Source organism: Neodiprion virginianus, chromosome 4 (assembly GCF_021901495.1).
Source record: "Neodiprion virginianus isolate iyNeoVirg1 chromosome 4, iyNeoVirg1.1, whole genome shotgun sequence".
In the NCBI taxonomy this organism is placed as follows: domain Eukaryota; kingdom Metazoa; phylum Arthropoda; class Insecta; order Hymenoptera; family Diprionidae; genus Neodiprion; species Neodiprion virginianus.
Genome location: NC_060880.1, coordinates 15,472,315 through 15,497,997, shown reverse-complemented (window position 1 = coordinate 15,497,997; position 25,683 = coordinate 15,472,315). Strand labels below are relative to the sequence as shown.

The following is a 25,683-nucleotide window of genomic DNA, read 5'->3' as shown; positions in this document are numbered from 1 at the left end:
TTCAACTTCCACTAACAAACAAATGTTTGATCTTGACACAATTTCAAACTGGACGAAACTATTTTGTTCGGTTGATACTATATTATGGTGGCTATAACGTTTAAAAACTCCTTGAATCAATTTGACAGTAGAACTTTATTCAGCAATTATTTTTTTTAAGATAAAAAAAATATAAAGCAGCGTTTTCTATTTCCTCATGTCAAATAAAACGAACAATTTGATATATTATGTTGAGAAACTGGATACTTTTTATAATCTCTGTACTCTAATAAATACGACGTAATTAATTATAATCAATCAGTATGTATCTATTTACAAATTCGTTCTCAACATCCAATAACGTTAACAAAAATAAAACCTCAACGCTAATCGGCACTACCTTTACAGTTTATGAGCCACCATAATGAACGATACTACATTCAATGACAATAATAATACTTATGACAGGGATATAAATGTTTTGCTAAGTTTTTTTTATTTTGCAATAATAATAGGTACCTGCCGCTGATTTTGCGGATGAACTGTATTTTAGAGGTGCCCTTTTCGTCGTAGACGTTGTACTACCAGGCGGAGCTGTGTTATACAGGGGAATAGTTAGCAAGCTTGCATCAATCGCTATTAATTTTATCTTTTTTATTTAGTTTTATTCAATTTCGATTAGCAGTAAGATTGCACTTGTTTTTGCTTCATCACATGTACGAATCAGTCTGATCAACTTCTAATAATTTTATCAAATCTTAAGATTAGATCAAACTACTCTATGTAGCGCTAAAATTCAAGTTGAACATAATTTTCTCTCAGATAATTGCGAAATAAATATGAAGGGTAAGAATTCTCGACCTCGTGGATAATATATTATTGAATCTTGGTGAGCGGTCAATTATATGTATAACGTATTTTTTGTTAACGTTTCGGCCCGGATATGGGCCCTCCTCAGAACGATTATTTTATTTAACTGTCAAGGACAAAATACATTTTTTATAAGAAAAGTACAATCAGACATTAAATACTATAGATGTAATACTCTTAAGGCTATTGTATATTATAGGTTGGTGAGTACAAATTGATTAATTGTTAAAAAAGATAGGCCTAGAGAGTAATTTACCTTTTTATAGGAAGGGGATTAAGATACAAGTCGAATTCATAGAATACAATTTGTCGAGCCAAAGTTCTTCGAGTAACAGTAGTCGTTGTCGGCTCCTCCGGTTGTTTAAAGTGTAGGAGTTACAAATTGGAGGTAATTAATTAAAAAAACTATGTATCATCACTGTCTATATGTCAATGTATTAAAAAAAGTTTTAAAGAAAGGTTTTTACAGCAGTTGAATTAGTTTACGCAATGTCCAAGAAAGTGGTATTGGGATCTTTATGACCCTGTTCTCCATGTCTAACAAAAATTTTGTTGAACCGATTGGGTCAACTGGTGAATAACGACTGATGGGAGAAACAAATATGACCCAGAGTGAAGGTGAACCAGATATAAACATATATAAGAAAAAAACAAAGAATTTATGTAAAAAAAACTGTGCTATGGGGACAATAATTTTATGTGTATAGTTAAGGTTAAACAATGTGTGATGTGTGGGCGGAGATTAGCGGTTTGTAAATATTGCTAAGGTGTTCAACATCTTGTCTGAGGTTAACGGAATTAGTGTGTCCTACAATATTGCACATTCCTAGTAATAACCTTTTATAATAATTAGGTTCTTCACAGAGGATGTTTGTATTGTCATAGCTAAAAGTATGTTGTTTATTGGTCACATGTTTTGTTAGAGCAGTGTGACGTTCTTCATTCTCATGTACATTGCGTTGATGTTCTTTGATTCTGGTGTTTAGATGGCGGCCAGTTTGTCCGATATAAACTTGATTGCAATCATTGTAAGGTATTTTGTACACAACATTGAATCGTTTACCCATGGGGATCCTATCTTTTCCCGAATCAAAGACTATTTGTAAGTCTTTTGAATTTTTTCCCACAAACTTGACATTATGTTTAGTAAATAGACGGTTCAGTGACTCAAATAGACCAGATACATATGGGATGGGAATAAATGTAGTGGCTGGTCTATTGTTGTCGTCTGCGGGAGCAGAGTCAATATTATTGTCAAGTAAGTTGTTGATATGGGAGCGTCTCTTATTTATATGTTTGTGTAATAGGCGTAAGGATAATCATTCCATCTTAATATATTATATATGAGTGACAGATTTTTTTCATGGAATTCTGTACTTGAAAGTTTGATGGCTCGGTCAACAAGATTAAAGATGGTACCTATCTTGTAGGACATCGGGTGGTGGGAATTAAAATTCAAATATCTTTGAGACCAGGTTTTTTTGTGTAACCAATCTGTTTTGATTTTAGTGTTGTTGTGTATCAGCAATAAATCTAGGAAATTGATGGCGTTATTATCTTCTATTTCAATGGTGAATTGTAGTCGTGGATGATATTGGTTGAAAATAGTCAGTGTGTAATCTATTTTTTCTTTAGGGACTGCAGTTAGAATATCGTCAACACATCGGAAGTAGAAGGGTAAATCAAAATCTAGATTGCTAATGCATGACCTTTCTAGGTCTTCCATCACAAGATCTGATAGGATGGGAGAGAGAGGGGATCCCATGGGCAACCCGAATTGTTGTGCATATGTGTCATTGTTAAATTTAAAGATTGCCGAATCGAAACAAATATTTAAGGCTTTAACTAGTTCACTGAGTGGAATTGGGATCTTTTTATCTAGAGAGGCCCAACGGTTATTTACTACGTGCATAGCAAGGTCTGTCGGAACATTGGTGAAAAGAGATATTACATCTAGCGATATTAAAATGTAGTTGTCTGGAATAATCAATTTTTTTATTGTTTCAACTAAAGTAAAGCTATCTTTGACTCTGGAGGTGGGGGGGGGTGTCTATTTACTAAACATAATGTCAAGTTTGTGGGAAAAAATTCAAAAGACTTACAAATAGTCTTTGATTCGGGAAAAGATAGGATCCCCATGGGCAAACGATCCAATTTTGTGTACAAAATACCTTACAATGGTTGCAATCAAGTTTATATCGGACAAACTGGCCGCCATCTAAACACCAGAATCAAAGAACATCAACGCAATGTACATGAGAATGAAGAACGTCACACTGCTCTAACAAAACATGTGACCAATAAACAACACACTTTTAGCTATGACAATACAAACATCCTCTGTGAAGAACCTAATTATTATAAAAGGTTATTACTAGGAATGTGCAATATTGTAGGACACACTAATTCCGTTAACCTCAGACAAGATGTTGAACACCTTAGCAATATTTACAAACCGCTAATCACCGCCCACACATCACACATTGTTTAACCTTAACTATACACATAAAATTATTGTCCCCATAGCACAGTTTTTTTTACATAAATTCTTTGTTTTTTTCTTATATATGTTTATATCTGGTTCACCTTCACTCTGGGTCATATTTGTTTCTCCCATCAGTCGTTATTCACCAGTTGACCCAATCGGTTCAACAAAATTTTTGTTAGACATGGAGAACAGGGTCATAAAGATCCCAATACCACTTTCTTGGACATTGCGTAAACTAATTCAACTGCTGTAAAAACCTTTCTTTAAAACTTTTTTTAATACATTGACATATAGACAGTGATGATACATAGTTTTTTTAATTAATTACCTCCAATTTGTAACTCCTACACTTTAAACAACCGGAGGAGCCGACAACGACTACTGTTACTCGAAGAAATTTGGCTCGACAAATTGTATTCTATGAATTCGACTTGTATCTTAATCCCCTTCCTATAAAAAGGTAAATTACTCTCTAGGCCTATCTTTTTTAACAATTAATCAATTTGTACTCACCAACCTATAATATACAATAGCCTTAAGAGTATTACATCTGTAGTATTTAATGTCTGATTGTACTTTTCTTATAAAAAATGTATTTTGTCCTTGACAGTTAAGTAAATTAATCGTTCTGAGGAGGGCCCATATCCGGGCTGAAACGTTAACAAAAAATACGTTATACATATAATTGACCGCTCACCAAGATTCAATAATATATTGCGAAATAAAGTTACTTTGCAGAAAATAAATTCTACTTTTCACTCAGTACAATTTCTCTAAATATTTTCTTCAGCCGTTAATCAACGTCAGCGTATGATTGACAATAAAGCATGCTTCAAATAAACCATGCCAAAACTAGAAACAATATACTATTAAACCCACAAATTGTTGTAAAAAACCTGAGATACGAATTAAAAAAATCGATCAGAATCGTTTCTCTGAGTTAGATAACGACGAATATTTGTGGATACTAAGTTAATAGCAATCAATGTAGTAGCGATGATGCGAGGTAAGAAATACGATAGCAGAGCGTGCTCACAGCGATGCGTAATGAATACAAATGCAAACAACTCTAACAACTTTCGTGACTGCTTGATGAATATATGATCAAATTTTATTTGCCGTAATAACAAGTATCGACAATGGAATAAAAAAATACCTGGAGTTGATTGCACGGATTTGGCGGGTCCAAACTGTCCTCGCTTTTGCACGGCGCTTGTTGATCTTTTCACAGGAGCGGATTTGATCTGAGTGGAAAAAAATTTGGCAATTATTGATGGAATAACGGGGAAAAATGTGCACCAATTTCATAAATCAATCGTTTGAAAAAAGAAATGAGATTTCACTTACCGCTCGGTCTGTTTCATCTTCGTCTTTCATTGCTGAAACAAATCCAAGTGAAAAATATTAAAAAACGATGCAACCATGAAGTTGAGACACTCTGTCAGACTTCAAAAGCGAATAAATTTTCCTTCAGCCAATTGACTTTAATCTAGATTTAGAGCCTATGACGAATTGATCGCAGTGGCAAAAAAGTCTATATACCTAAAAGCATCATCTATCGTGTGTAATTATCCGAACGATTGATTCATCACATAGAAGAAATACCGCTGCTAAGCAAAAAAGGAAAACTACAAGGACCAACGAATCACAGAAACGTGATATATTCTGTTTCACTCTCCCATTCGTTTATAAAACAAGAAAAATAAGTAAAGAGGACAATGTGGATTGATTTTGAATTCGTTAAATCTCATTTTATTCCTGCTTAGCATTGTTCTCTGATAAATCTTTGAAAAAATATATTGGAATCTTCTCTGCCTGAACAACAGCCAGTACCTAGGTCAGGGTGGAGCCAAGGTGGTTTATGGATGTCACAGTGACATCCTCTGGCTCTTGCGCCGGGATGTTTCACCACGTTGTCCCACTGAAGAATCCAAGCGCTACTCGGATCCCATATCCCCTTATCCATGCTTGGAAATTTTTTTAATCCACGTCGCGAGCATCTGTGCTCGTTTGAGACGATCATCTTGGTACTGTTATTTATTTATTTACACGCTTTTTTACTTTGAACTGACCGCTGACCAAGGATCAGATTTGAATTTATTTCAAGTTTACAATTTTTAACACAGTTTTAATTTTTGTAAAATACAATAGAAAATTTCATTGTTAAAAATCAAAAACTAAATACGATTAGACCATCGGTTCTACAGAGCAGCACACCGAATAAATGAAGTTTCGTAATTGAACTAAATATTTTATTGTCTAGCAGCCACGTTTGGTTATATTTCATGTGAAATACGGTGAAAGCTATGCCACATTGTATTCAATATTCCAGGCTAGAATCTAACAATAACAATTCAAGATTCAATTAAAACTTTCGCAATTGTCTGCACTGCAATGTTGAATTAATTTTAGGTATGCATTTTTTTTCCAATCTTACTTTTTTTCAAAAGTTGTTATACATATAAGGTAAGAAAAAAAAAATCTGCGTGCAAGAATTTGCAATTCACAAAACAAAAATTTGGTATTCCTATTTAACGAACAATTTTTCTAAAAATCTGACTCATTTTGGGATTTGGGTTTTTGAGGTCAATAATGTAGAATTTGAAATATCTTCTAAAACATCTTTATTGCAATCTTATTACAAAATGATAGCTGTAGGCGTAAGAGTGGAAAGTATTTTTTTTTTTTTTTTTGCCATTTGATGTAATATTTCAAATTCCAGTTGTCCTAAACAGATGATTCAAAAAGATTATTAAAATATGTGAGTATGGCTATGGTCCAAACTATAATCATATCTATATTTGCAAACATTTGCGATTTCACATGACGTTAAATTGAAGTATTATTTTTTCACGTTTTTTTCATTACATTATTCACTCAAGTAATTTCAATGGAACCAAATGAGACGATTGTAGTGCAAACCATAGCTATATTTATATATTTTGACAATTTTTGAATTTTCTGTCTAGGATACCTGAAACTTCAGAAATCCGGGCAACAGCACAAAAAAAAAACAACAGCACGCTTTGATGCTTACAGTCACCATTTCGTAATATTTTGCAATAAAAATTTTTTGAATCAGTTCAAATTCTATATACCGCCCCTAAAAATCCAAATTCCAAAATTCTTAAGAGATTATTAGAAAAAAATTCTAGAAAATGAAATAAAAACATGCGCTCACACAAAAATCCCCCCTTCAACGCTACCCTGTATATAAAAATAGATATGCATTCATACGTGTGCATACATATGTACATGTGTAAATTCGATACACGTGTATTCAATTGTTCTATCTCGACGGTACGGTGAATTAAAATAAAACGAGAAGAAACCGTTAATTTGAGGAATTGTATAATGATTACCTAGAGAGAAATAATGAGAGAATAGAAAATTAGAATATACAGCCTGTTCGTGACCCACGCAAGAAGAGTTTCTAAACGCGAGTTTCTACACACGTGAATAACTCGGAATAATAAGCGAAGAACAAAACAAAACAAAACAAAACAAAAAAGAATGAGAGGTGAAAAGACGAAAAAACGCAATATTAAAATTACAGTGAACACGATCCTCGCAATCCGGTATTCTCATAAGAATAAAAAGAAGAAGGAATAAGTGAGAAAATCGTCGGTACTTATTACGCGGACGTCGATTGCTAAAACATCGTCGTTTTGCGTTCAAACATTGACGGAGGGGGGGCTATACATACTCCCTACTTGATCGTAATTAGCAAATGAGCATAAACATATGTATACCTGCATCATCGACAATTAATACCTGATGTATATCATAAGCAGATGTTACAAAGAAAGGCATCTCGTGTACGTAAATATGAATTATTCGATTGCATAGATACGAATTACGAATAGACGATGACGACGATGACGTTTCACATCGAGAGAGAAATATTTTCTTTATAGATTGCACAATAAAACATCGGTTTGAATCTACATACTTACAAGTATATATATATATATATTATTATACTTTTTCTGTTATGCATAATTATAATAATACTTGTTGAATACGAGAAACATTCCTGAGGTTAAATTCACGCGTACGTGACGTCGCAGCAGCACATCTCGCATCATGATCATCATCATCCTCACATATAGGACAGGTAAATTTCTTCTCTCGATGTTATACGGGTTTATATTGTACCGCACCTATCGCTTGTCTCTTATGATTAATACATACACGCTAGGTATGATGTATGTACGTACAAGCTAGCTGGCTGATCAAACATTGCGAAACCGGCACACACATCTGTTTTATTATCGAAAAAGAGACAATCCGCGGTTAATTTGATGAATATTTTGTCTCCGTAGATTATTTTTACCCACTCCTTGGCTTGCTGAAGAGAAATAATTGAGATGGGTTGACAGAAATGCGAATGAACTGAGCGCATATAAATAAATAAATATATACGGTTAAACGTGGTGTTTTGTAGTGGTGAGAGAAGCTTGATATGCCGTTATTATACTCAGGGAGTTGGGCTTCGCATGGTATAATGAAAATAAAACAACAAAAAAAAAAAATTTGTATAATACGAATACCGAGAACAGCAAGAATATAGTCGAAAAATCCCGTATGACAATTTTTGTTTTTTTTCCTAACTACGTGAGAGAACCATCGCGTCAATTATGCGGTACGTCGCAATGTCGATAAAATTCTGAGGTTAATAAACCTGTTTAGTCCGATAATACGTGACTAGAAATGTTGAAATTGCACGGTCGAAAGCGATGAATTTTACAATTTGCTGAACACAGAAGTCGAAAGAGGCTGACGCGAAAAAAAATCACAAAAACGTACATTTACACCCAAACTGTTATGTAGAATTACGTATCTGCCCAGCATTGGTTTGTTGTTTTTTCATCGTTCTCTCATCTTCTTTAAAGATATGCAAATCTAGCCGATACTAAACCGTATTTTCGGTATGTGGTAAAAGATAAATTATTTAACAGTCTTTGAAAGATATTTGATTAAAGCTGCCGGTTAAAAATTACTAATTTTTGAGAGAAACTCTTGCACATCTTCGTTCTATTTTTACACGCGTCGATATAGAATTATGACAATAAAAGGATACAATGTAAACAACACGCTGGTCAAGAATGTATTCGTTGATCGCCGTACGAAGCGGTGTAGAATAAAAAGAAGAAGGAGAAGACGAGAAAAACACCGCACACGCGTTATTTAGTTCACAGATCGAATCGCGACGGTTTTGCGAACTCGAAATTGCACAATGAAAGCATCACTGAACGGTACAATTATCGCAATATGTAATTCGTGCATCATAACACACATGAATGGATAATTAGTCGCTGTACTGTTTGAACCTTAAAATTTCGACCTAACGTAATTCAATCATGCGACACGACGACGATCGCTGATTAAGGGAGCTTTCCAGTGTGAAATTTTCAAAAAATCGATTTTTTTTTTTTTGCTTTATCGAATAGTATACACTCTTCCGAATATTCCCTGAAATTTTCATGCCGAAATTCAGATTATTTCGGTTACTGTACAGCATTTTTTGGAAGAAGGCAACGGAGCGCTACAGCTGCCGCGTCGGCCGTCTGCCCGTGCGACTGTTATTTCTATTGTCTCGTTCCTACCTGCACGTACATGAACTTGGCTCGCCAATTGTCGAAAATGTGAATTCGGACTATTGCATAATTTGCCGTTAATTAGCCGTAAATTAGTCGCGCGACTTATTTTTTTGTCGCACTCAATTTTCAAAAAAAAAGCGGATGGCGTGCTAAATTCTTGAAAATCAATCAATCACTGTGTGTGGCAACTAGCCCCAAAGCACGTATTCTGCGGCAAGCAGATAGTAGAAATCGCTACGCAGTGTGCTGTGTGCACCTTCAATGAAGGTTACGACCCAATTTTAAAAATTTTGGAGACGACGGGATGCACGATAGGGCCGAGCGCCGCAGATTTCGCCGCTAAGTACAAGAATGCGCGCATCATCCAAGCAAACCGCCAGGCGTCCCTGGACAGCAAAGAGGCGAGGACAGCTCGTCGGACTGAACAATCCATTGAGCACGATCTTTTCGAAGAAGCAGAAGGGATATTGTACGGACCTGGCATCGCTGATTGACCGTAAGTAAACGATTTATGTAAAATTTCCTGACTTGAAACTTTGAACGCGTTTTTCTCGAAACAGCATTTTTCAAAACGGTGTCCAACTTGGAGGGCAGAGTTTTAAAGCTATCGAGTTGAATTTTTTACACAATATTCTTAACGTCATTGTTTATCGTGCTATGGAAGCTTTTTTTTTTTTTTTGACATCTTCCTATTTTTTTGTAAAAAAAACTGCCAAAAAAAATGCTAAAATCGATACTTTTTGTTCAAACCGGCGCCATTTTTGCAAAAAGAAAAAAAAAGAAAAAAGCCTCCATAGCACGAAAGCCAATTATATACCGATCAATAATCTTTTTGTGTTTTTTGTTTCAGATCAAAATTGTGACCCCCAACGTGGACACCACATCCAAGTGCATTTTCTGTAACAATTGTTTCATCATTTTTATAGATATTAATTAATAAATAAATCGATCTTTAAAAAATTGTTTAGTATTCTTCAATACCCAATTAATATACAAAAAAAAAACCAGACCGATTAGATCATTTTTTCTTTAAAAAAAAAAATCGCGAAAAACAGCGATTTTTTGGGCTGTCACACTGGAAAGCTCCCTTAATAAAACATATTCATACGATGCAGATTATTCGTGTAATAACTTAAAAATTACACAATACTGATCCAGATGAATGAAGATCACAGAGACGATGCAGTGATTTCGACTGATCGTTCTTCCGAAAATGAAATTTTCCCAATTATATTACCATGGAACCGATCGCTTTGAAAATGAGAAAATCAAGCGGGGTGCTCTGGACGATTTCGGCGTTCGCGTACATATCAAAATAAAGCAAAATATTGCGATTTTGTAGAAAACATGCAATTTATTTCTGCGTCAAATAAAAATTAATTGCAGTGTTTTTGTTCAGAATTGCATACGCCATACAGAATCGCGCTTTTAAGGCATTATTCACTTTTGCGATACGTGGACTGATATATTTGAAGATATAGACGTTGCATTGAAATCGATCAGGGCATCCCCTAAAATACGCGTATACAATCTGAAAAACGGTGTTCATTATGCGAAAACTAGAAGTTTCATCCCCATCCACACATCTCCCTCCCCCCAACCACATACGCACTCACAAAAAAAAAAAAAAACGAAGAAATTATATACCAATACGTATATACCAAGCGTCGGTGCAATGAATGATAAAGAAACAAAAGCTCATGAGTATAAATCACCCACTAAAAATCAAAAAAAAAAAAAAAACCCACCAATATATAAGAAAACAAAAACAATAGTAAATTATTCGGAAGTATGTATTATACGTAATATTTACACGAGAAAAGAAACATAAACTCGACCGGCCGAATCCCGCGATCAAACTGCGCGATGTTGAACCACGATCGGCGTGCGTGAACCATGTGCCAGGGACACAACGCTGCCGATGCGGATAGAATAACTAACGAAGAAGTATCACCGTGGTCCGATATGGGGGGAATCCCCCCCGCCAGGCGTGGTAATTCACCGTACTTTTAGAACGGGGATATAAGTAAAAGGGCGGTGAGAGGAAAAGGGGGAGGAGAGAATAGGGAAGGACTTGCGTTGCACACGAAGGGGGAAGATAATGACGCGTATGTTGTAGATGCATGCATAAGTGCATAGTATATGTATTTGTACACGTATGTACATCTCTAGAGGGTAGGGTGGTTGCAAACATTTAGATAGGGTAGAGCGAATATTCGTATGGTGGCCCATATACACAAATATATGTATACATATGTATACACACAATTCCTGCGTGGAAAATAGCGAATAGAGTATCGATTTTTCCTCCCTTTCATCTTCTTACCACCTTTTACACGCTAACATTTGAAGAATAGTAAAGGAATGATTTTATTCATTTATATTTGGGAAAAGAAATCTTTACATCTATGGGATGTACGGATTTTTATTCGATATCAAATCTCGTCAATCCAGATGGCCGCACCTTAATATAAAGTTATTCCAATTGTATGACATAATTTCCAATTAAGGGTAGATTCGGGAGCATAAGTATGTGCTTTTAGACCATAATATTAAGATTTGTGTCAAATCTTAGCATCTTAGAAAATAATATCATTTAAGAATTATTAAAAAAGAATTGAACGATTTATTTTATTTAATGCAAGCTTGTGAGAAGTATCAGAGTTTCTCTCATTCTATGCTTTTTCCATTTTCCCATTCTTTTGTGAAGCTGATTATTTCCGCAAACATTCTTAGGACTATACGTGACACCTATATATACTTATGTGCAGTCGTAAAATGATAATTACAAATGTTACGTAACAGAATTCGTAATTATACATATACAAAATATGCAAAAATGAATAACTTGCCTTCGGAGAGACATTCAATGATCCGATTAGCATAATTATGTAGAATTGCAAGATTAGTGCGATACATTCTTCAGTGTGGTTAAATTTTCACACAGACTTCCATGTATTGTGAAATTTTAGGTTCACATCATGGAACAGATATATTTGATTAATTATGAGTTTCACCCTTGGTATATATTCTTAAATTGAGTTTCTTGGAGGACTGTTCATTTTTATAAAGTTCGGATAATTACGTCACGACGGAACTAGTCTAATCAATAAGTTACCAGATTAAGCACAATATGTATGCATGAATTTTTTTTCAATTTTCAATACTGTTTAATGGCTTTTGTAACAGTAATTATGTAAGGCACATTCAATGATACGTCACGTTTCTTAACTTGGCTATCGTCAGATACTTAACATGCTAAGGAGAAACGAAATTTGCAGTACGGGTGTGTCTGCATCCTCCTGAATAACAAAGTACAACCAACAAATCGGCTTTTCCTACTTTTATGTGCCTCTATTACGTTCTACATAACAAGCAGCCTATACAGCGACTGATTAAAATGTCAACTACGTGGAACGGACAAGAGGCTCGACATAAATTACAAAAGGTAAAAAAAAATCCGCCGTGTATTAATTCCATTTGAAGTATAAAATAATTCCTACTCAAAATCGCCTGATCAATATTTCAACAGATTTCCATCATTACCGCACGGGCGAAATTTTTTCGAACAAGTTTTTTCAACAAGTAAAGAATATCTGTTGTTGAAATTTGATCACTTTTCAAATATTGTTATTATCATTATTCCTTTCCTGCGTTAATACAAAGTAAGACGATACCGTGGGGGCCCTAGATTGATTTCATGAATGATTCAAGAAATCTATGCTGTCGTCGTACAAGACGGTTCACTGAACATATGAGATTTGGTTATGTAACTTGGAAGGTGGGCTTGGCAGATCAATTACATCGGATCAACTCTCTGTGGTAGGATGTAGGTATATTTCGCGAGTACAAGGAGAAGAAAAGATGTTTAAATCTGTACTCACCCTTTGACGACATCGCTGATGGTAATAAATCTCCTGCAGCTTTTATTTGATCAAACTTCTCGATTAGTAACAGCCACCTGAAATAGGTAAAAGGAAAATGTGAATTTTTTCGTGACAATAATTGTAAACAACAATAAAAGGATCATGATTGGTTGAAAAAAGATTTAATATTGAAATACGGAACAATCATTGCATTTGAATTAAAGAAAATTAAAGGCAAAGAAAAACAGAAGAGAGAAAAATAATGAAATATCTAGAGATGCTAGACATACGTTTGATTCCGAGTTTTTTGTCGCAGCCCAAAGCTTTACCTGTTATCAAGATTTTAAGAACTATGCGAGCATTTATTTGTCGTGCAGAAAACAATATTAATTCAACACGAGTAATAAAAGCTTAAAACTACAGCTACATTTTCCATTCTTGTTATTTGACATACTTTGCCTGTGGCACGTTGTGCTTCTTTTGTAGATCATGCCGCAATCTTTCGCCAACGTGTCTGTAAACATGTGCCACAGTGTTGAGCGCAGTTTCCCGAACTTTTTCAGTCGGATCGGACAGAAGTTTGACTATGTTTGAAATAACTCCGGATAGTGCCATTTCGTCAGCGCCATATCTGAAACGAATCAGAAGAAGATAGTTGTTAATTTCTGGTCCATTATAACTATGCAGAGATAAAAACCTACCTATATACTTGACAAATTCAACGCGCAAGTATTTTTTTCTCTAAGGTCATTAAACCAGCCATAATTCATTTTATCTTAATCTACACAAACGACTGACAACCGTGATCATTAGCTCAGAAGCATCGCTGATCGTTATCAGGACATTAGGGCTTTGAATAACCTGGTTCAATCTTTCGGCTATTTTAAATCTGATTCTTGTACGTTTTAGAAAACAATAACTTCTTACTCGTCTAACAACGTTGTCAGGAGAACCAGACCTTCTTCTCTCAATTTGGCATTTTTGTGAGTGAATGTTGGATGGAGTTTATCTAAAAGTTGTTGAGCCGTTAAACAGCCTCGATTTGTGAGCTTGAGGAGAAGAAGCGATGCTTTTTCTCTCGTTGTGTCTTTGCTGTCTCCTGCAAAGTAACAGAAAAATTTTCATGTATGTAATTTGTCTGAACGTTAATATCCAAATGCAACCGGAACTTTGTTTGTCTATTTATTTGAGCTACTTCATGCCGTGGAAATTGATTCAGCAAAATACGGATTCTGCATTAACCGTCTGAAACCATAGCGAGTTTTCCTCTAAACCATTTAGCTTTGATTAGATTAGATTCTATTCATTCATTATCGATACATTCAGAGTGCGACAAGGAAATCGAAATACGGAAATTTGAGATTCTCAAACGTACTACAAAATATTTACGTTTTTTGTTTTAGAAATACACTTGCAACCAGAAGTTAGTAAACACTTGTTTTTAATTTCTCGCTAGTAAAAAGGAAAAATGATGTATATCAACATAGTGATTAAATTCTTTTTTTATCGCTTACCCAATCTGTCGATTGTAGGCTGCATGATTGTTGATATATAAGGCTTAAAATCCGGGCCCATACGATCGGCAAGATAAGTGAGAGCGTCCAAACCATTTTGACAAACCTGGGGGAATGAAAAAACGTCTTGGAAAAATAATGTAAAATAAACGTATTTTGAATTATTATTCAGTTAGTAAAATGATTATACACCTAATTACTAAGCATGAATTTAATCACATGTGAGCATTTAAATATAACAAAAAAAAAAAAGAATGAACGGAACCTTAATTGCCCAGCTTTAAGAGACAATTACTTTTACTTTATCTAATTAATTCTCGCGAAACGAGCATGTTTACTAGCTGTTTGTGGAAAAAATGAAGAAAAACAAGACAAACACGTGAATATGTTCGTTAAAAAATATTTGAGCAAAAAAGAAGAATAAAAATGTATGTGGAAAACGACAAGAGCCACTCCCCGATGATGTAATTGTTTGCATCTAGCACATGGAGTTGAGTTGGTGAAAGATGTGACGACCTTGTGAGAATTTTGTAAGTACGATTATAAAATATGCCAAAGAAGGATGAATTTGTAAATATTCTTGCCGAATGAGAGATAATTTATAACAACATCTAAATTGCAAATCAAAATCTAATAATATCAAAATTTCACAAGGCAAGATCGATGATAATTTGATAGACGAAAGAAATTCAAAAGTAATAAGTCTACTTATGGGGATGATCAATAGCAGACAATTATGCTTAATGGCATAGACCGCTCAATTGTCAGCTTGAGTATTACAAGACCAGTCGAAATCTGAGCAGGAGCACAATGCTGCGTGGGGGAACGTTTAATGCATCAAATAAATGAGTACAATCTTGGTCAGCTAGAACTTGACGTGTGGGCGAGATTGTAGGAAAGAAGCCCATAGGCTATACTTTGATGAAGTTCGACGTTGTACTTGGTTTGCAAAAATCGGCAAACCACGTGGGAAGATCTCCGCAATACATGACATGTAATTAAATGAAAAAGCATAAAACAGAGGCGGCAAATTAGTATCTTTCTTCTTACAAGAATACCCATAAATGTTTTGATGATAAATTTTGGAGAATTTTTTATTTCGTGTTTAATTCCCCTCGCGGCTGTCCGACCCTAATAATAAATTGAAAGTTTGGGAATAATCGAAATGTGCAGGGGGAAAGGATGTGGTGGTGAAAAATAACGAAGGAAGATGCTGAATCCGAGAGGTGACACAGATAACAAAAATCAATGCTAAATATAGCAGTGAATGGTACATGTGGCAAGGCAACACAATACTACTACCTCTAGTCATGTTGGGTAAGGTGAATGCATGTGTGTCAAGATGTGTGAGAGATAGGAGATCATGATTCATGAATAATGTAAAACCTGTTCAATTTCATCTACCAGCCAGTGTCCAAGCGTGTGTGGGTTTTTATCCACCGACACAACTGCGAGCATCGTTTAGTAAGGACAACTCGCCGCCTTCTTATTGTTATAAAACGTCACAGGCGCTAGGACTCATTTTTCAATTTCGTGTACTCAGCACACATACTTTGCGATATGATGGCACAATTTATGGGCAATAGAATTGACCGCTGTTATTAATAAATTGTCACCTTGTTACCGTCGGTTACTGCACACGAACTTGAGGTCTAATTTTGACTACGATAACAATATTAAAACAAATGGGAATGATTATCAGTTCACGATCATTTTTCGCCTACGTTTATTTCTACAATTTCCAGTGGATCGTGTTAAAAAGATGTTCGAATAACATTGTTTTCATAAATTTGGCTCAGACTGGGCTACTTCTTTTTCCAATTCAAACTTCTACTTTGAAAATGTTTCTTCACTGATTCTGCGTAAATTGTTAGATCAGATTTTATTATTCAACTAATTAATTCCCTAATTTTGGTGTTTAAAATTCATCGGTAATTGCTGATTAAGTATTAGAATATTGAAAAAACTCTGTAGTATTTTGATGATAAAATCTGTCACCCAAAACCCGGATTACATTTAATACCCAGTTTAAAGTGGACTGACCAAAGTTGCCATCGGATACTTTGACATACATGGTATGAAAGTTTTACCTGATCCACAGCCTGCAAACTTTTCTTTATTTTACCAGTCATGATTTATCTTGAAGGATCATTGAAGACTGTATTCTTTGTACGATATCGGGTGAGGAAAAATTAGTGAGGATTAAAAATTAAGGATGAAAAGCATATGCTGAGGTACTAACGAATAGAATCACGCCCCTATTTTGGTCGACAACACATTTGACTCACCTTTGGATTTCCGTTGTGAAGCCAAGGCACGAGATTGTCTATGAAGAGTCCAATGTCCTGGCACTCGATGCTTTTATCATCGTCGCCGAGATACGTGATCAGCAAGTTACCGACATTCAACTTCTTTTTAATATCCGTGGTAGACAGGAGTGGCATGAAGGCATCCATGTCTCTTGGATTGCCAGCCATTATTGCAAAGATTGTTTTTTCACCAGTTTACACAATTTTTTTAACTTGCACTACAACATTGTCATCAGATACACGCCAACGTGTTAACAAGTATCCTTTGTAAGCACGCACATCTCGCAACTAGACGCACACCATGGATTTCACTTTTTTTTTTTTTAGAAATTTCAAATTTACCTCTTTGTCGCTATTATTAGAATATCACAGCTGTGCGAACATCCCTTCACTTCGTGTTGTTGTTTACTTCATCCTGTCACGGTCATGTGTATCTTTGCACGTGTTTCTTAATGAAACAACGCATCATCCTCCTGTAAAATATTACAAAATAATCAAAATTTGCCATTGATTCACTAATAAAGTACCGAAGCCATGGGCCAGTTAATTACTTTATAGATTTGATCATGTTTTTGCTTTATTTAGGAAAATTTTAACTCTGCATCGATATCAGGATCAGAAACATAATTAATTACGACTAATTCACAACCTAGGTCGTTAAATAATTAAGGCCGAATTTGCCGTACAGTTCACAGTTTAAACAACGGGTGTAACCCAGCTCAATAATAGACCGAATGTGTGAATATGCTGGTAGGAGAATTCTGCCAAAAGGAGTAAACGAAACGTGAATAGGAATGCATGCGAACGCGAGGTGATGATACGCGAGAGAAATATAATAATATCGTCGAGGTACATATAAGGTATGAATTTACGGCTAAAGTGACGTCGGTAAAAGACAATCTAGTCAAGTATTTGAATAGAACAGGAGCGAGAGAGCGAATAAGCGATAGAGAATATAAGAATTGACGAATCGAGCCTCACGATCAAGTTTAACGAAGGGCTAATTACCGGGTGTATTAAAAACGAGCTCAAACCCCGAGTAAAAGTGGAAAAAAGCCACAAGAGAAAAACAAAATAAACACACAGTCACGCACGTACGCACGCATGCACACACACACACACACACACACACACGCGCGCGCAAACACCTACACAGAGAGAAAAGCAGGGATACAACGAGAAAAAAGAAATTCGTCGCCGCACGAAAAAGACGGTGAGTAACCGTCACCAACCGTCAATGAAAAATGGAGCAAGGTATCGTGGAAGACGTTACGTAAAATATCCCGTCTAAAACTCGTACTTAGAACTGTTTACGGAGCTTGTTATCACGCAGAAAAGAGACTTACGTACCTTGGCTATCCCTCTTTCTATCCCGAACAGACTATTTAATATAAAGTTATTAACTTTTGCTGCACCACAGAGCTTCGTTGACCATAGCTTCGGCTTCAACTGTGAAACACCTCGCATCGTTCAACTACGGCGCTGGCGATTGCAGTGTAATCTCTGAGCGTCTGCGTGAACTAGGAATCGTGACGTCATCCCGACGATCGTAGCGCCATCCTTACGCGCCGAAGCGAACTAGGGACCTGACGTCACGCCGGGCGGTGGATCTTTAAAGTGTAAATCGATAGTTCATGTCTGGCGGCGACAAATTGACCGCTGCCGTCTGTTCCCGAAATGTCACTTGACATTTGATGCAAGAGTACATGAAAGAAGTTACATTCAGTGTTTTGGATCAACAAGTTCAATTTATGATGAAATGACCAGGCCATAGCTATTGACGTTCGAAATAACTCACCGTCTGCGCCTTTGAACGGAAACTGAATATATTCAACGAAGAGTTTGAAGGAGAGAACAAGAAAAAACATGGACTAGAGGAGAGGTTAAATGACATTATTTTGGATAGACTTGACAAAAGGAGAAGGGTTATTATACATGTACGAGCTAGTTACCTCCGTCAATTGATGATAATTTCGAGTGGAAAAAAAAGTGCAACTGTTACTCACATTTTGAGAAATTCCATCTATCGTCACATTTCCATCACACAACATGCACGACTCTGACTCTGATAACTATGAGGGAAGCGCTGTTCTGGGGATGTGCTGCAATGGAGCAGGGAGTGTTCACCTGGCGCGCTATAAGCCGAAGAACACACACGTAGTGATTAAAAAGTTTAACATGGACAATCGCAGTCACGAGGAATATGACCTCGTGGAACAGGAAATAATAATGACCAGGCAGCTTCAGCATCCAAATATCCTCCCCTATTTAGCCACCTTTGTCTCAGGACATAATATCTGCGTCGTATCGCCACTAATGGGCTACGGATCCTGCCACGATCTGATCGAGGAATATTTCAACGAAGGATTACCAGAGCTCGCGATTGCTTACATACTGAGGGACATTCTTCACGGACTGGAATATATTCACAAAAGAGGGTTCATCCATAGGTGAACTAACGAGAAACTGTCGGTAAACTAGTCACCTTGTCATTTGTTATGAGTTAAGTTATGTATTGTTACTTTCAGGGCAATCAAAGCCAGCCACATTCTCATCTCGACATCTGGTCAGGCTTGCTTGTCTGGTATGCGATACGCCTGCGAAATTGTCAGGCATGGCAAATGGCAGAGGACCATACATTCCTTTCCAAAATCGACCACTAACAATCTGAAGTGGCTGAGTCCCGAGCTGCTTCAACAGGTTTGTAGTTTTTTCCACTTCCAGGGGATTGGTGCTTCCGCCTTCAACGCAATATTGACTTTGGTGTTCTTTGCATTGTTTCAGGACCTCCATGGGTACAATGAGAAATCCGATACTTATAGCTTGGGCATGACGATATGTGAACTGGCCAATGGTGTTGTGCCATTTTGCGACACTCCTGCCACTCTAATGCTGACGGAAAAAGTGCGCGGAAGCGCTCCTCACATACTAGACCGCTCGACCATTCCCCCGAATACAATGGATACAGAGGATGACGAGAATGGTAAAATAATTTGTTATGTGCAGCTGCAAGCTTGTGTAACCACAGAATTTTTTCATCGTTTTGCAATATAGGTGAGAAAAAATTGGTATGCGACAACATTGTGGGTGATGGAAACGCGAGCAGCAGTAGTTTGGAATCTGTTAGAACGCGTTTGCACAATATGTCTAGCAGAAAATTTTCGGAGCCTTTTCATGCTTTGACCGAATTATGCCTATTGAGAAATCCGTCAGATCGTCCTACGATGAGTCAGCTTGCAGTGCATCCATTTTTCAAGCAGTGCCGCAGAAACGACGAATCGTTGATCGAAATACTTCGCTGTGTTACTTCGATTAGTGAAAAGCACGCCCACTCCGCAGGTTAGATTCAAATGATCATCCAAACTTTGCTGTGATTACACTCCTCTATTTCTTACATTGAACTTTTTCTTCCGCAGGTGATTATCTCGTCGCTCTATCTACGGAGCAGCTGGTTGATTTAGATCTGGAGACTTGTCAGTGGGACTTCTGAGCACGTGTCTATAATTATAAAAGTTTTATAACGCAATGTATATCTGTATATTGGGCATGAAAGAGTTACAAGTATTTGATATGATTTACAAGTGCGTCTTACGATTGGTTCGCTCGATTTATATTCTACTAATACCCAATAAATATACGCCGAAGTTCATGAAATACAGTCTAATTGTAAGTAACGCTAAGTCATAAATGATTGACGATTTATTGTGTATCTGTTTTTATTTAAAGTAAAGTTTTATCTATTTATCACAGGTAAACCTGTGTCATCATTTATCGAATGTTTATATCAAACTAGGTAGTTACATTAATTCTCATACGGGACATTTGTGATGTGTCTTATTTTCCTCATCACAATAGCCACTAACCTTCTAAATATAAATTCTATCTACCAAGATATTTAACTTTTTGAATACATGTTGTTGTCTTAAATATTTTATGAGCTAAACTATGGACGATATATTTTTTTCTGTTGTATCTACGACATAATTGAATTTTCCTATGTATATAGTTGTCTACTACTTATTTTGTTTTTCGGCTTCATTTATGACTCGCACTGAACGTTGAGTAAAACTGCCTGGACAGATGTAAATATATATTTCTCCGCCTCCTTTGAACCCTAATTGGTCACTCTTGAGTGAATTTCACACCTAACATTTCTCCAACTCCTCGTAGAGTCCCTGAGTCGTAGAAATGGGCCTCGTGGTGCCATTCCTCATGCGAAATAAGAGCCTTTTTTTCGACATTTTTGGCACTTTCTTTGACTTTGCCGATGTTCTACAATATTTAAACAATGAATTTTGATTAGGAAAATGAGAGAGCTTTTTTTGCGATCCTCAAACAATACCTAGATTGTTTTTTTAGAACTCATTTTAGAAGCAAAAAATCACTTGGGGTAAATTTCACCCAAAGTGACCGTTATTCGATTGTACTAAGGTGTGACCAACTAGGGTTAAGCAGTCGATGAAAGAAATCATTTTCAAACTTTGCAAGAAACAGAAGGCACTTCCAGATCGCATTTGTAACATTACTTATAACATCTGCACTGATTATTTTATCTCCGTCGTTATGAAGATATTATTTGCTGATATGTTACAAGTGCTTGTGAATAGTAAAAACTCCAAGTATTGTATTTTTGTATCAAACTGCACAAATAGTTTCCCGAAATTTTATTAAATATATCTGTTCAGCAGTTATAGGATAAAGATTTTATCCAAATGATGAAAAAAACGCTGCTTATTAAAAGTAATTATTCTTGCTCGAGAATTAGAATTAATTTTTTTATCACTAATATTTTTATACTTTTGTACAATATTTTTCTCACAAGAGATATAGAAATATCTAACAACTATATATTAATAACTGTGCGTTAAAGTCTTGTGCGCATATTTCAATAACGATTAGCACTTATCTAAAGTAAATTGTATATTTTTGGCTTTTTTCTCTTTTTACTTTTCAAAGTTTTTTTCAAAAAATTCGAAAAACAGACGAGAAAAGAAAAGAAACAAAAATTCCACAAGATAAAAGACAAACTTGACAGTAACAAGTCTGAATTACCTATAGAAGACGGCTAAGAAAATATTTTATTTCTTTCTGTTTTCTTTTACCTTCTAATTTCCACCCACTTCCGTAAACTTAAATAAAGCGTGTATGTATACCCATACTTACAAGTATAAATTAATACTATTGTTTAATACTGTAATCCATATTCACATGGCTCGATTGTAAATGTACTATAGTTTGAAACGAAATATAGAAATTTTTTGTATCCAGTCTGTATATATCCAACATTATCTGAGCAGAAATTTCCTATCACATAATACCTAACGTATTTTGTATGTTCGGATCATTTGTGCATATGTTTACCAGTACAACACTTGGATATCTGACACTGTTTTGACACAGTTTTGATTGTTATTTAGCTATCAGTGGTCTATATAAAATGAACAGTAAATTTTCCTACCCGAAGATTATCATCAACAATGGCAACAAGACGCCCTGTTGAGTTTTGTCTATTTTCTTGTTTAGTTTTCATTACGAAAATCCTAATCAGCCTTGACATGATACTTGGCCTTGTTCTGAACATTTTTTCGAGCTGTATAAATGGAGTGTTTCATATGTTTCACTAAAAACGTGTAACCATTTGTCAGTTTATTGGCGGTCTGCATTGAACACAGTTTTCCATGGTGGGGAAAAGGTATCTTTCTACTTGTACGGTGGCAGCATCAATGTCTAATTCTCTCTTAATGTACTTCAGCGCGTTTTTTAAAACAATATCGGAGTCCGCGTTGTTACCTATATTTAAAAATAAAAGGGTGATCAATTATAGCAAGTTTAAGTAAAGATGATGAGGAGTAAGAAATTCATCAGAAAGAGTTAGATTTACTCACTAATGGCTAGGTGAACGGCGAGCGCGTATTTGTCCATCGTTAACGACCATATATGAAGATTATGAGCGTTTTGCACCCCTTCTATGCTGGATAAAGCTTTCAACACATCTGTGTAATCAAAATGATGAGGGAATCCTTCCATTAAGACATTTACACTGTCTCTCAACACAGGCACAGTAGTAAATAGCACAATCAATGCAAATACGCATGTACAAATAGGATCAGCTATTTTCGCGCTTGGCTGTGGATGGTGAAAAGACATGTGATTGATTAACAAGAAGTCGATTGATTTATTGATTGTTAATCGTTCCACGTGATGCGTGTTTGAAAACTTACGTATTGTTTGATTATAACGGCAGTAACGAAAACTCCGATACTTTGAATGAGGTCGCCTATAACGTGTATAACAGCTGCTCGCACGTTTATATTACCAGGAACATCTTTGTGAGTATGCGAGTGACTAGATCGTGAACCGCCATGACTATGACTATGCGGAACTTTAATACACATTCCGTGCAGGGTGAGTCCCATTCTGAAAACGCAACGAGGATAGATTTATCAACAACTCGAACACTGCGTGATAGCGGAGTTTTAAAAATCAATTTTTAGCTGCTCACATAATATTTATGATTATCCCAATCCCTGCTACAAGCATCATTGTGTCCGCTTTAATATTGAAATCACCGTTTACCAAGCGTAGTATAGAAATGTAAACGAATATTCCAGTCAATATCCATATTATTAAGACACTGAGCACGGCACCCAAAATTTCTGGAAGTAAACAAACGTCAATCGGTTCATTCATATTAAATCTAGTCATGGCTGAGACGGACTTACCGGCTCTGTAGAATCCGAATGATAATCTTTTGGTCGGCGCACGTTGTCCAATCCAAATGGAAAATAAACTCACTAAAAAACCTACAAAATCTGACAACAAATGTGCAGCATCAGTCATGATGGCTATGCTCCCCGCCAAATGACCTCCGATTATTTCCGCTAGCTGCAAACAGTAGAATTATCATTGTAATACCATGTTACTCAAAATTTTTTAAAAAATCCCAAGACACAACGCAATAGTCTAAGTGCAAAGTAATACATGCCATGAATATGAGACACATTAAAGAAGCCGCGACCAATTGACGCCACGGACTAAAATCTTTCCGTCGAGAGATTTTTGTATGACAATGCTCTTGAATGTTGTAAACGTGACCGTTTTGGAGCGGAATATTTGAGTATCGATCCTGTAACAAGATATGAAGTTGCAATGATGTATAATTTCTAAAATTCACGACGTTCAGTTTTAGAAAATACAAAGCAGTCGAGTGGAATGAAATGCTCGTTTTTTACTCACAAGCGAAGGAGCTTCGGCATTATCGCAGGAATTGAGCGACAACCTCGTCTGAGGAAACATAATATTAGAAATAGCCGCATTGCCATTGATTTCTTCGGCATCGGCTCCGACCATTAAATCCTCCGTCCAATTTCGCAGTTTGCTTTCGTAACTGAGTATGCTGCTAGACGTTGACAACTTCCTGCATCTTGCGCAACTGTCATTAGCCACTAACAGGTTTTTCTCAGATTCATCACCGATGTAATCATCGTTGATTTGATCATCACAGATATGAGACATCATTCCTTGCTTACAATTGGTCTCGTCTTTTCAAAAATGAGCCTTGACTAGCCGGTTTATACACAAGATTTAAAAGTGTCACAACAACTTCTGCCAGGCATTTTAAAACTACGCGAGTAAATGTATTGTAAATACGTTAGGATTCTGTTGCTGCAGTGTCGAAATAATGGAAAATCTGACAATTAAATACCGGAACACCTGTCAAATTGATGTGTCCCAGTCATAGTATCGCAATGTATTGTTATTCTCGTCGTAATTATTAGTTAAAGTGATTATCGTTACTATTAACCGATGCAAAGCATTCATTTATTCAATAGCAAGACGTGATGGTTGTAATTAAACCGGAAGAATATGTAAGTCGAAAATGGAGACGTGAGTAGGGACAGTTGGAAGATGTGAATTTGAAATCAAACTGGAAGCACGTCTGGTAAGAGGAGTACGTTAAATCAACGATCGTTCGTCATCGATTTGCATAGATTTTGCACATAGCAATGCAACGCAATGTCTCAAGTCAGCCTGTGTGCTTACCTATACAATCACGCAAACAGCAGGATTAACAATTTCAACAACACAACTGCAGACGGCTCTTTATTTTCAACTGGTAACAATTTTTTTATCTCACAGTAACGTCGATGTGGTGGCATTTTACGTACGTACGTACACAACACAAGTGTTTAATATAGATTAAAAGCAACTACAATCGTCCGTTTGACAAATTATTAACTCGGGTATCGTTCTAACGATAAGAAATTGAATTACGGCTATTTACGACTTATGAAAAAAAAAAACTAGGATTATAATCACGACAGCTGATAAGTCCGATGCACGGTCTTATAGACAGGTCTGGGCACTCCAAGCCCCTACCTATACAACGCAGTGTGACCGTCTTGAAGTCCGTGTTTCTCAATTTGTGCATCAAAGACCGGAGCGCTACAATCTCCGAGGCCGGTGTATGCATACTAAGCTCTGTACGAAGTAGGCCTCTCCCTCACTAGCGCTAGCGGCGAAAATTCAGAACATCGGCTTCATTTACAAGCACGGTTTTGCAGCCGGAGTGCCCAGACCTGTCTGAAAGACCGTGGTCCGATGTCGAACTGGCAACCCACAGAGAAGGTAATCTCCAACGGACATTAGCCTTGGCTGCCTTCCATAATTCTAGCATTCGTCGCGAGCCAATCGTATCGCAAGATACATCGGAAGTGGCCAATCAATGCTACAGGCATCTTTTCGGTCGGTAAGATACGTACCTAGTTTCACACACATTTCGCCGGATCAACGGAGCAACTGACGTAACGTTCCGGTGCGGTAGGTAGCCGATGTCAAAGGCGTCGATTGTGAGAGAGTTGAACTGGATGATATTCTTGATTGTATGCGGTAAGAAATCATTTCGCAGATAGAAAGAGCTCGAAGCCCCGAGCATGATTAGTGAATTGCAAAGAAAAAATCTAGAGAAAATACAAAGAAAACACCGCGCAATAATATATCTTCAAGTGGGGTAGATATGACGAATGAGTAGCGTATGATACGTGTATACATATC

At 36.4% G+C, this 25,683-nt stretch overlaps 3 protein-coding genes across 24 annotated transcripts in view; 1 reads left to right on the top strand and 2 right to left on the bottom strand.

Annotated features, from left to right (window-relative positions):
- The window catches only part of LOC124302743 (CLIP-associating protein 1-A), a 29,599-nt gene extending 11,478 nt beyond the window's left edge, over positions 1 to 18,121 (bottom strand). For 10 of the 19 annotated variants that reach the window (XM_046759219.1, XM_046759222.1, XM_046759223.1 and 7 more), the window contains exons 1-9: positions 17,980 to 18,120; positions 16,609 to 17,102; positions 14,321 to 14,426; positions 13,734 to 13,905; positions 13,261 to 13,437; positions 12,825 to 12,901; positions 4,685 to 4,716; positions 4,494 to 4,581; positions 499 to 573 (exon numbers count right to left, since the gene is read on the bottom strand). In XM_046759219.1, the coding sequence (XP_046615175.1) occupies positions 499 to 573; positions 4,494 to 4,581; positions 4,685 to 4,716; positions 12,825 to 12,901; positions 13,261 to 13,437; positions 13,734 to 13,905; positions 14,321 to 14,426; positions 16,609 to 16,797 (916 nt within the window). In that variant the 5' untranslated portion in view covers positions 16,798 to 17,102; positions 17,980 to 18,120. Of the gene's footprint in view, positions 1 to 498; positions 574 to 4,493; positions 4,582 to 4,684; positions 4,717 to 5,170; positions 5,762 to 10,753; positions 10,851 to 12,824; positions 12,902 to 13,260; positions 13,438 to 13,733; positions 13,906 to 14,320; positions 14,427 to 16,608; positions 17,103 to 17,278; positions 17,300 to 17,610; positions 17,632 to 17,979 lie in introns of those variants that run through there. The other 9 variants (XM_046759228.1, XM_046759229.1, XM_046759220.1 and 6 more) reach the window with 8 other exon arrangements.
- A 94-nt stretch (positions 18,122 to 18,215) lies between these two features.
- LOC124302748 (STE20-related kinase adapter protein alpha) lies at positions 18,216 to 20,993 on the top strand. Its single transcript, XM_046759249.1, has 5 exons — positions 18,216 to 19,079; positions 19,158 to 19,329; positions 19,414 to 19,612; positions 19,684 to 19,968; positions 20,046 to 20,993. The coding sequence occupies exons 1-5, from the start codon at positions 18,679 to 18,681 to the stop codon at positions 20,117 to 20,119; spliced, it is 1,131 nt and encodes a 376-aa protein (XP_046615205.1). The 5' UTR covers positions 18,216 to 18,678; the 3' UTR covers positions 20,120 to 20,993.
- On the bottom strand, positions 20,328 to 25,368 carry LOC124302747 (zinc transporter 2-like). 4 transcript variants are annotated; one of them, XM_046759246.1, is made up of 8 exons: positions 24,673 to 25,368; positions 23,866 to 24,342; positions 23,615 to 23,755; positions 23,352 to 23,514; positions 23,132 to 23,285; positions 22,851 to 23,046; positions 22,515 to 22,755; positions 20,328 to 22,419 (listed from the first exon to the last, which is right to left on the bottom strand). In XM_046759246.1, the coding sequence occupies exons 2-8, from the start codon at positions 24,145 to 24,147 to the stop codon at positions 22,271 to 22,273; spliced, it is 1,326 nt and encodes a 441-aa protein (XP_046615202.1). In that variant the 5' UTR covers positions 24,148 to 24,342; positions 24,673 to 25,368; the 3' UTR covers positions 20,328 to 22,270. The 4 variants fall into 4 exon arrangements, with proteins under 4 accessions (XP_046615202.1, XP_046615203.1, XP_046615204.1 ...); XM_046759247.1 differs by having other exon boundaries at positions 23,866 to 24,252; XM_046759248.1 differs by having other exon boundaries at positions 23,866 to 24,234.
- Between the last annotated feature and the right edge of the window lie 315 nt (positions 25,369 to 25,683).

Excerpts from the sequence above, each read along its gene's own strand:
- LOC124302747 (XM_046759245.1), bottom strand. The coding sequence starts at position 24,147 with ATGATGTCTCATATCTGTGATGATCAAATCAACGATGATTACATCGGT. Across the intron at positions 22,756-22,850 it reads CCGTTATAATCAAACAATAC|CCAAGCGCGAAAATAGCTGA; the intron begins GTAAGTTTTCAA and ends CACCATCCACAG. Across the intron at positions 22,420-22,514 it reads CGCCGTTCACCTAGCCATTA|GTAACAACGCGGACTCCGAT; the intron begins GTGAGTAAATCT and ends TTTTAAATATAG.
- LOC124302748 (XM_046759249.1), top strand. The coding sequence starts at position 18,679 with ATGCACGACTCTGACTCTGATAACTATGAGGGAAGCGCTGTTCTGGGG. Across the intron at positions 19,330-19,413 it reads GTCCCGAGCTGCTTCAACAG|GACCTCCATGGGTACAATGA; the intron begins GTTTGTAGTTTT and ends GCATTGTTTCAG. Across the intron at positions 19,613-19,683 it reads TACAGAGGATGACGAGAATG|GTGAGAAAAAATTGGTATGC; the intron begins GTAAAATAATTT and ends TTTGCAATATAG.